General features: G+C 32.1%; 1 protein-coding gene across 1 annotated transcript in view; it reads right to left on the reverse strand.

The window, feature by feature from the left end:
- The window catches only part of LOC119836074 (nephrin-like), a 59,717-nt gene that overhangs the window by 34,662 nt on the left and 12,828 nt on the right, over positions 1-12,227 (reverse strand). Inside the window, exons 2-3 of the mRNA XM_038361288.1 lie at positions 7,155-7,330; positions 2,277-2,409 (exon numbers count right to left, since the gene is read on the reverse strand). Coding sequence (XP_038217216.1) covers positions 2,277-2,409; positions 7,155-7,245 — 224 coding nt within the window. The 5' untranslated portion in view covers positions 7,246-7,330. The remainder of the gene's footprint in view (positions 1-2,276; positions 2,410-7,154; positions 7,331-12,227) is intronic.

Below are 12,227 nucleotides of genomic sequence, written 5' to 3' on the forward strand. Positions count from 1 at the left end.
ACAGATTCGAAATTCAAATGTAATATTTTTTTATAATTAAGTGTAACAGTATTTATGGCCAGACTAAGTATATATGGTTACCTAAAGCATGATACGCGATGGCGGTTTTATCAATTGTTGGGATATAGTATAGAAATTAACTCAGACCCACAAAAGGGTAGCGACACGTACACCAACCCGGGGCAAGGGTCAGTGAGGTTTCTAGGAAATCTAAGTTTAAATACTTAATCGTAGAGGTATTATTGTACGTGTGAACGTAAGGGAGGATGATATTGCTAATGAATATTGTAATTTGATTCGGTTATTTATAATCAATTTTTAAATAACTTTGTGACAAACTAGGCTTTGCCCGCGGCTTCGTTACAATTAAATTAGGAGTATGTAATAGATGATATTATACATATAAACCTTCTTCTTGAATCACTCTATCTACAAAAATATAAAAAAACTTGCATCAAAAACCGTTGTGTAGTTTTAAAGGTCTAAGTATACAAAAATATAGATGCGGCTGGCGACTTTGCATAAACATACATACACGACATAGTATAAACCATGTAATGATAGTTATGCGATACAATAGTTGTAGTAAAACCTACCACGGAATAGACGTTCAACGAAAAACCTACAGTGATATAGGGAAAGAGTATTTTTATTTTGAAATGAAAATTTAAATACAACTGATATATTTTTATAGACGAAATGTTGTAGGTTGTGCTACGTTATAAAAATTTCAACCAAATGCATTCAATAGTTTATGTGTGAAAGAGAAACGAATACGTCTTTTCAAACTTGTGTTGTTTTGAGAGTATATACAACTGACATTAAAATCATATCACGTTGTATTCCAAGGAAGTAGCCATGTTAAAAAAACGATATGTGGAAGTCAGAATTAAAATATACATATCTATTTTCAGTTCCATTGAAAATAAACACAGGAAATATATCTCTCAGTGAACATTCATTCAACATACAAAAACAAAAATCCACAGTGATATAGTAATTTTAACAGATACTGAGTGTCAAATACCCAGAAGCATCGTCTGCATCAAAATAACATGACTTCATAAATCAACAGAAACTTTGTAGAAGCGTTTTAATAAGATTATAATTTAAATTTGCTTTAGCTTTGGTATACACCGACATCTTTAACTAGACGGATTAAGTGACGATTCGTAGGAATTTCGGGGACGATTTTTCAATTCTTGTTTGAAATTTATTCGCAGAATGTCGTATTAAAAACCATTAAGTATCCGTCTTGACGTTTTATATCGTTTTATAATACTTTATTGGACAGATCATTTTAATTGAAGATTGAAAAATCGGTAAAGGTAATAATTACTCTGAAGCGTAAGATGTTTCGGCATCTAGTCTTATTTAATTCATGGAACCTTTGAAGTATACATTTTCAGTTGATATTTCGTGGAACTATCAAATTTCGATATTAATTAAGTCGACATCATTAACACGCCGTTAACGAGCAATTTATTTAAATTCATTTCAAATTGGTGGAACAAAGGAGAAATATCTGAGCTTTTGTTTCATTACAACTATTTTAAATTATAATTGAAATCCGCAATCCGAATTGCGTTCTTCCAATTAGTGGGTCCTTTATTAAGTGAAAAGAAATAAATTAAAAATGTATCTCTTTGTGTAAAGACAAATTTAGATTTTTGATAAGAATTAAAAAAAAAACTCGATCACTAAAATTAGCGAATCGCGAATGCTTGGTTTTTAATAGAATTAGGACACAAGAGGCTAATACAGTACAATACAAAGCTAAAATTACACTCCAAGGTTCCAAGACACAATCTAATGGCGCGGAAGGGTCGGATAGGTACCAGAGAGGTAGGGATCTAAGTAATTTTAGGGAACATCGTAACAAAGTAGGAATATGTTTATGGCTATTGAACGACGGCTATCGTTTATTTTGATTGCCGTTTTTTTTTCCACAATACTCTCTTGCTTTAGGGTTTTTTTACATAAATCGTATGACTGAGAAAGGAAATGGCCGGACACTCATTAATGCTGAGTGTTCCCGATTATTTTTTAACGGTATGTTTATTTATGGTTATAGCTCGAAGTTCTAGGTTAATTTGATATTTATATATTACTATTATATCCAGTATAAAATAGATGATATTACTGTTGATTTTGCTTATACGCAACTATTTAAGGTTCTGTTTGCAGCTATTAAACAAGATTTTATATTTTTATTATCATTATGTATCGAACATCATTAATCCAATTATTTTAGTATCAAATAAACCAATACTCACGTATACACCGGTGTGTTGTGACCCTGCTTGTACCATATCACGAGGGCGACGCTGTCGTGCGGTAGGGCGGGCGTCACGTCGCAAGGCAGTTCGGCCGCCCGCCCTAGCGCTGCGTGCACCGCTTCTATCGACGCTGGAATGAGAGTATTAGTTATTGTTTTAGTTTTTCTAATCGGTTATAATATTTATACAGGAATGTGCAAGATTCGTGGGGTAAGATTAATAAATAATTAATTATATATGGAAAGTTTTTGGGATTGCTAGTAACGTTAAAACGATGTATAAAATTTTAAAATTAAACTAATGTTTAAAGACATGTGAAACAATTGGCTTGCACTAAACTAATCAAGGTATTTTAATCAATCTTTCGCTGTGGAAAAATACGTTATTGTAGGTGTCCACTGTCCGTGGGACGTGTATACTCGCAGTTATGTAGGTTTATGAAATTGCGGGGCGAAGCAAGTGTTACGGAAAAGTTAATATACAGACCCATCCATTATAACATACAAGGGCTAGTTTTACCGCTTGCCCTACCTCTACGCTATTTGACATTAAATGATATAAGTTTTCATATATTATTTATCAGCCAAAAGACGGTATCAAATTATTCAAGTTAAAAAAAAAATCAGTATCTTTTCATTATTGGATTAAATGTATAGATTTTTATAAATTATTAAGTGAAATACGAAGACCTTATGAAAATACTTCCAATTGGACCGGTATTACGATAGTTAAACACGTTAGTTTGAGAAAATTCAAACGTAAAAAATGTATTTAATCTCGAATAATTACATACACAAAGTATTTGATTCTCATCAAAAGGTACTCTTCACAAGATTAGTTTAAAATTTATATTGCAGGCAAATGCCTATAAATATATTTAATAATCAGGTGTTTACCTTAGTATTTAAATGGATCATACAAGCTCACAGAAGACACTAGAAAAGTTTGTAAACAGTGTAGTGGACGGTATCCTCAGACAATAAACTCTTCAGTGCGAGACAGGTATTGTGCTTTATAATGAACTGTTACGTTATTTGCTTCATAAACAAATAATACTCATTTTTAATACATTGTCAGACCGATATCCTACCCACTTTTATGTTTATCATTTATATCTGACTAGTTATGCCCCCCGATCAAGTTCGATTTATTTGTAATTAGCTGTTCGTGTAGTACACATAATAATATAGCCGATGTCACTTAGTGAAGTTGCAGCTTTCCAATTCTGAAATAGTTTTTTAAAATCGATGCAGCAATTTTGCGTGAAAACGTTACAAACATACAAAAATACAAAATTTTCCTCTATAAATATTTTTAGAGTAGATAATGTGATGCCCTACCTATTCCCAATAAGGAATATGTAAAGCATTTAATAAAATGTAGGTACCTATTATTCAATACAATTTTTCGATCAAATTAATAGTTCCTGAGATAAGAGTTCAACCAAGCAAATAAGCATATTAGTATTATTCGTATATTCTACCAACTTATTCTCCACTTCGCCACTAACATACGCCAGTGATTTTGCCAAACTACTGAACTCCTAACACACAATTTCCTAATTTAAAAAAAATCATAGAAACTGTGTAATTTCGACAACCTTTTTGCCTTAATACAAATTCCAATTGTTTTATGGCCTTCAATTTGTTCCTTCTTCATAGTTGGAGTTGTTCGCTTAGCAACACATTTGGCGATCCATTTATATATATAAAGATAGGATAGTTATATTATTTCAATTACGATAAATGACTACCCGGGCGGAGCCGGGGCGTGGTGCTTCTATATATATAAATTACAACTTAAAACTAAGTTTAACAGCGTGGCACTGAAAATTAAAACTCCTCAGCATATGCTGCATCTAAAAGCAGTCACAGGGCTGTTTCAGTGATTCTTTATACATCGCTTTCATGGATACTATGAAAATAATCTCTTTCGTTTTATACAATTTATATTGAATATAATGTGTGTGTATTAGGTAAATGTGAGAACGAGTTATATAATTACTTTTCAGTACTATCGTATAGACTTTACAAATGAAAGATTTAATCCGATTAAAAATCGGTTAATTCGTTATATTTATTAGACTGCACGTCACGCTAGATAAATCACATTTAGAACACATTAAAAAACCTCTAGCTATAAATCTTGAACGGCAGCCACATCAATTGCGCTAGAACTTTAAACTGCGCTAAAATAGCTTTTATTGAGAGCTGTAAGCTTGCCCTCACAAAGATCGATTGAGTGCTTTTTCTGCTTCACAAACACATCTTAATTAACTGTCTACTAATGCTAGTCACGAGGGTATATAACAAATAATTGCATGAGCTCCCTATTCTACCCTAAGAATGTATAATGCATACGTTATGTATGGTTGATAAACCATACCTAACAAGTGAACTTTGATGATATTTTAATGTTCGTTAATTGTTTTAGTCCCTATTGACATTATGAATGAGAATATAAATCCGTTTGTCTGTCTGTCTCTTCTTCACGATTGAACCGTTAAACCTATTTGATTAAATTTTGTAAAAGCATACTATGAGAATTTATTAAAGGTTATATGATGGGTTTTATCCCGGCATTCCATCAGGAATTAATATATGGGAAAATAGTAATAAAAAAATTATTGCTTGATTTGTGGTGAGTTTATTCGATCGAATCTCAGAAACGGGATAACTGTTTTAGATTAGTTAGTTAGAATAAAATAACCACAGTTTTTACCCAAATTGACCATTAATATCTTAAATATTTCTATACTAGGCTATATATTAATCAACAAAGCCAATTCTCGAAACGAATGAACGAATGTTCATGGGCGTTTACCTGAATCATTAAGAGATGCCGCAGATAAAAATGCAACCATATATCACAGGGTGTCAAGCGTTCATTGTAAGGACTTAATGGAGACATCCCTTTGATTTATCAAGATATTATTCCGATAGATATGTAAATTAGAGTTTTAACGAGTATTTAAAAGTCGACGCCGGTGCGTTTTTTCTTATGGACCTTGTTATATGGTTAATCGATTGAATTTATGGGAATGGCAGTACTTATAATGTTGAAATAATTCTGGGAAACTATTACTAATTACGTGGTTCATGTCAATGTTAACGGACAAAGATAGGGTCTTTCTTATATTTATTTCATTTATAACACTCTATCATACAAGCTATACACTACAGTGTGTAATAAGACAACTTTATTGCTTAGAAGAAATCTATTTCAGAACACTTTATAGTGATGTATCATAGAAATTTCAATTTCAACATTGGACTAGAATATTTTAATAAACGATTTTGATATATGAACGAACGGAATACATACAAGATTGGTGTAATTGAATGTATTCCGTTCGTAAGTGCTTAATTAATAACGTCTACTCTTACAATTAGCAATTTTATGCATCTCCCTGTACTAATAATACTCATTTATAGAAGGATGTTTTTGGTATGGTTGTATACATTAGTTTGATTTTAAATAAACACTCGATCGATTTGAAAAATTTATGTCATCACTCCCACGCCATTCACTTAATGAATATTTCCATGTCAATGCTTTCCTTAGCCCTTACCCCTTAAAAACGCGCAACGCATTTGCAGAGGTCCTACCTCTGCTAATGTTCGTTGACGGTGGTGATCGCAGACCATAAGGCGTAGCACTAGCCCAGTTGCTTTAACAAATAAAACATCATTTCCCCTTGACTCAGAGATCAAAATCAGCGGAATAAATAAATTGACTTTTGTTCGACAGGACGTGGGTATAACCTCGTCTCACATAAAACATCCGTCCAATTGTAAGTAGTGATTAGAGCAGAAACTTAAAGGAATTCTTGACTTCAAAACTGCCAAAACTTGTAATAGTGGGTCTGCTTCAGACAGTTTATATTCGGCCAATTTCATTCTATAACTTTTAATATAGATTTCCAAGAGAAATTCCTTTTTCGTTCGCAGTGGATCGAGCTCATGAGTCGCGTTTTATGATTTCAATTTCTTGTAAAAGATACTTATTTCCTTTATGGAGATATATGCGTTCGCGGAAGTAGAAAATATATCATATTTTATTATGTATGTAATAATTTGTCCTTTTTCATTTTTAAAGGTTTTGACGTGAGGGTACAGAGTATAAATAGTAAGTATAAATAGCGTTTCAAAGGAATAAGAAATTTATTATATCCGAGATTCCGCAAAGATAAAAGCTTTGGCTGATTCGCAGTACTGCTTATATATGAAGAATAGGTAGTATATACAGCGTATTTATCACTCACTATCTTATGTTGATGCCTTTCGAGTTATATAATAGGTCATGTTGTATTAATTGGATTTATTAGAAAAATACGTACCTATTGTTAAACATCAAAGTTAAGTAATAAAAGAATTAGAAAATGTCCAATATATCTTGGCGAAAATGTAGTGATTTTCATAGTAATGTATTAAATCAGTAATGCACCGTCGTATACCTAATTTTATAATTTTTAAATGTCACTCACAATCGAAAACATACAAAAAAAATGCCCGGGCCCATTTGGGTTAATATACGAGTATTTGTTACGGGTAAACCTAGTAAAAGGAGTATGACCTTGTGTTTGATTTTACGGGAGTATTACACATTTGGTAATTAAAGATTTATTAACGGAACGGAGACTGAGATGTTACATGTCCTCATCATCATCAAACTCAAGAAAATACTAAGCCCAAGTGTATTGATTGCATGTCAGCACAACTCACGAACACAACTATAATAATACTTTAAGATCTATTTGTAATACGCGTTCCGTAATGAATGATATTTGAATTTGTTTCCCACCGTTAGTATACCAACCCAATAAAAAGAAATATCATTGTTTATAACCCATATATAATGGAATTTCAAACTCACCCGATTCCTCAATGATCACATCCTGCTGACTCTCAGCGCAGCGCTGCAGCACTGCGAACATTACGCAGCATGCGACACGAAACCTCAACATGGTTGGATGTGTTCACATTTTCGCACACATGGATAACTCACATTGTTCACACACTCATGGGACGGGTTAGTTATCCTAATCGGACCTGCAAAGAAAAAAACTGGTTACTTAAACGATCAAATGAACAATGAAATTATCACTACATAGTATAAACAGACTCGCTTTCCACGAACTGTATAGCTGTATGCTTAGATCTTTAAAATTAGGCAACAGATTTGATGACGTTTTTTAATAGATAGTGATTCAAAAAGAAGGTTTATGTGTATTTATCATGTATTATTGCACCCGTGCGAAGCCGGGGCGGGTCGCTAGATAAGAATAAGTCGTGCTTAATTATGCTATAATAAATTTTTTAATCAACTCAATAGATGGCGTGGGTCGTGCCTTAGACATAAAACCGAAAGAGTAGAATAAATTCGATTGCTGTGGCGGGATCACAGGTGGCCGAGAGGGCAGGCGTTGCCACGGTTGGACAAATTATGTATTTGTATAGGAATTACCTTTAAATTTCTAATAAGTTGCCGTATAGATTTGCGACGCGCAGTTTTGTATCTTCGCGTGATTAAGCGTAGGTACAAAATTGCAACGGTAGAATAGATGAAAGATTGAATTTTCTTGTGTTTGATTTTACGCGAGTATTATACATTTAGAAATTAAAGAATTTTTAACGGATATTTAAAAGCGATTTATTAATTATATTATTAACTCGACGTTTCGAACACTTTACAGGGAGCGTGGTCATGGAGAAACTGATGAAATGATAGATGAAAGATATTACAATTTGTTCTTAATATTAGTTTTAACAATATTTATATACCAGTAAACAACTCGTACGACTTTAATATAAAGCTCATAAAATATTAATTAAATATACATACACAATTTGCGATTATGAATCTAACCATAAGCACGATGATTAAAGTCAGCCAGTTATAAAATTAATTAACTGATGACAAATGCAAGAAATGTATTGGCTTCAATGCAGTTAGGTAACTGAAAGTGGGTTATACAGACAATGGTTTCGATTAATTATCAATGTTTAATAATAAAATGGCATATAAAAAGTATCGTTTACCTAGCGGAAAATATATATGTTGCAAGCAAATTGTACGACTTAACAGTTAACAAACGATCATTAAAAAACCTTTAGCCACATGCCGAGAATTGTAATCAGAAGTTTAAGGAGTGGTTATGGGTGAGACAGGGTTCGTTTTATTTTAAATCCGTAAAAAAAGTTTACAATTTTTAATTTTGTTTATAAAAGCGAAATGCAGAATATATTTACTATTTATATCTAGATTGTGAGCACATTACAAATATGATCTCTGGAAAATCAGGTTATACTAATAAATATCTATGGAAATTTTAACATATTCCTGCTATATAACTTATCAATTAATGGATACCGTGTGTACGGGTTTCTTCGAAACTCGTTTTTTGTTATTCCCAAAACGAATTAAAATATATTTACCCACGTACCTAGGTATTTATTCAATTTATTTTTTTTTAGATTAGTTATTTACATTCTGTTTTATAAAGTAAATACTTATTTAACATTAAAATATTCTACTAATTAATTATTCACCCCATCTACATTTTTGTAACAATCTTCAAAATACATACATACCTTGTTCTATTTTATAAGTACCTATATGTTAAATCTATGTATCTAGACAGTCTTAGTTCTACATAAGCTAAAGCTATAATATAGTTCCCAAATTTACTCCATATCATTAATATTTCACTGAACGTTGACGAACATCTGACATTAACAAAGGTATATATCTGCTACTAGAAACCACACGGGTATAGTATCGCTTGCCTGTGAAATAGACCGGGCGGTTAACGTCCAATAACTGTATTTTAGCATTGATTGTTCTCTCATTTACTCTTTGACTGGTAGGGCTGGCAATAACTACTTTTTGTATGAAATTCTGCATACAAAAAGTAGTTGTTGCCTGGTTATCTACGATTGTTCTATATAAAGTTTTAGAAGGAAAGTTAATTCTGACTTATTATAACAATATTATCTTTCTATCTGATTATAGTAGCTTGTGACGGTGGAAGTTATTTGAGATAGTTATAATAACACCACTCAATCAAACTTTGTTTGTTTTGATGTTTGTCCGTCAATCACACTGAAACGACGATTTTTATGAAATTTGGTATACAGACGGGGTATTCGCTGACTTAGTGGATGGATAGGATACTTTTTATACCGTTTAAATGCTCCCTTGAGATAAAACAGGAATCTTGATATCCAGGCGGAGCCGGGACGAGATTCTTGTATACTTTAAAAATAAAGCATTAAGTAGTCAGTTATAGTTTGCCAATATAAAGCTCAACTAAGGTTAATTTCGACTCCCACTAACAATATAGTTTGACAACCCTAAAGCTAGACCAAGGCTAGTATTGTATTACAAGTCGAACGCAATCTGATTGTCATTTAAGTAGTAATTTTCAACCTCAAAGCTACAAAATTGGGGCAAACATGAAATCTATATAATATCTACGCTATTCCTAGGTTAAATAGATCTTTCCATATGTATTTAAGTGTACACTCCATTTATTGCGATGGTAATTATATTGTTTTCGTATTAAGATGCAGGATTATCGAATGTTTCTTTCATCGCGATACTTGCAATATAAGATAGACGAAAAGACTATTTCTTTACTAGTATTTTGTTTGACAGTTTAAATCGACGTGTTGACTGACTCTGCTGTAAAATAAATCTTAATATTAATGTTTGGGTGTTTGTGACATAATAAAGATTGGTGCGCTACCAGCTCTCACGTCTTTCGCTTTAAAACTTAATACTGTTCAAGCTTCGATCATAAATAACAACTGGATACACGATCCTAAACAAACTGACTTAAAACTGTCGTAAAAAGTGATTGGAAAAGTTCTGGTCAAAAAACAAACATTATACAAATTCAACCTAATTAATACTTTAATGTGCTTTCACAAAACTACGAGCCAAAAGCATTCAATTTTTCAAACAATTTCAACCTTATTAGTAACAATTAAGGTCGGAATTACAAAGCACAAGAGAAGAAAAAGCAAAGTCTACCCAAATCTAAGATTGGGCAGACTTTAAATCCACTAAGTCTAGGAGGGACGTTTTTTGACGCCGATTGTGTGATCTAATACCATTATAGTTAGAAACGTTCTAACAATATTTGAAAGAAAATAAATAAATGCAGCTTGTACCTTCAATTACGATACTTAAGACACGAGTTAACTAAACTAGTAGTATAAACTAGTTTGACTCTGAATATAATTTTTAATGTGATAAAACTTAGAGCATTCATTTTAAATTCAACCAGAAATTATTATTCATTTATTCATGAAGAGCGTTTTTATGTAGCTGTTTGTTATTAAATGTTTTCTAAGCATTTACAAATGAATAAAATGAATTAACTTAAAGTTATCTAGAATCAGCTTATAGTATGTCTTTAGACTAATGAATTGCCCTCATAACCACGTTTTTATTTGAATATTTTCGATTATATCTCATGATGTTATATTCAGTTATATTCAGTTGTTGTTGTATTCAGCCTAAGGCACATTACTAAAAATATACGACAAAATCCGATAGAGATGCCCGGGAGGAGCTCAGTCAAGCAGTTTATGTAATCCAAAGTAGCTGTATAAGTATACCTATTACACAGAGGGTGAATTTTATTTAAAAAATTCAGGATTAGATCTTCAACGGTATAAAAATAATGTATTATTGATCACACATGGATTTATACACATTGAATAAGTATATAATGTACCTATGGAATATAATATTAAACAATAGAATTAATCGTACGTAACGACCTACCTTACAGAAAAAAAATTGAATTGGTCGGCGCTTTGACGAAAATAATATTCAATCAAACAAAAAATATTCAATTAAATAAAGTTCCTGCATACAATCAAGTACATCACCACGCAAAAAAAATAAAACTCGTCCACCCCGACCCATGCGTGAGAATGAATCGAGTAAAGCAATTTTTACACATACAATTATATTCATTAAAATCGTATTATCATAACAATGAGCCTTTGTAGGGCGCACAATAGTAGGTGGGGTTAACTGAGAGCCACTGACCACTCGAATTCATTATTCACGAAACCATTGAATTTAAGGTTAACTTTGTAAAAACGTAATCGATACTGTATTCCATCATGATTCCATCTATTCAAGTCGCACTTGACATAGTAAATGTGTATTGAATTGGAAATGTCAGTGATGAAAATACACAGTGAAACAAAACTAGCTCTAAATACGCTATCTAAAAATAGCGGAAAGTGATTTTAGTAAACGAAGTTCAAATGAATATTTAAGCCGCCTACACAACTCACAATGAAGAATATGTTATATTCTTGATTAAAATGTAGAATCTACTCTGCTTGCTAGTCTAGTGATTTTATTGAAAAAGTTTATCTGTAAACTTTTGCGGGAGTTATTAAAATAGATTATTTTATTCTTTTTGATATGCTCTATCGAACGTTTAATTTAACACCTCATATCTTTATCGGTTGCGCCACAAAAATCTAAATATAGCGAAGAAAAGCATAATTTTGGATATAACATCTTTATAAACGCAAACCACGCAGATAGTTTCGTAAATCTATTCAGACTAATCTTCAAATGGGATGTTCACTGGTAATTCATGGAAACATCTTAGATGTATTTAAAATAGACCATATTTTTCCGAAATACGACATTCATTCAATTTCATACAAAATCTATTCCCGGCCCTACTATAACATAAACAGCTTCTGATAGAAGTATTTTTTGTTGAAATTGCCACATTTTTTGCCCTCTGATGTCTCTTAATCGTATCCTCTATCCATCTTACTGAGTGATGCAACTATATAAAGAAGACCACCGAAGATAGGGATGTTTAATTAACTTTTTACCAAGAGAAAGAGACAGTAGATGGATCGGATAATGTAAGCCGTGGACAATCGTGTCAGTGTTATTTAT

The sequence above is a fragment of the Zerene cesonia genome, chromosome 22, assembly GCF_012273895.1.
Source record: "Zerene cesonia ecotype Mississippi chromosome 22, Zerene_cesonia_1.1, whole genome shotgun sequence".
Lineage (NCBI taxonomy): Eukaryota > Metazoa > Arthropoda > Insecta > Lepidoptera > Pieridae > Zerene > Zerene cesonia.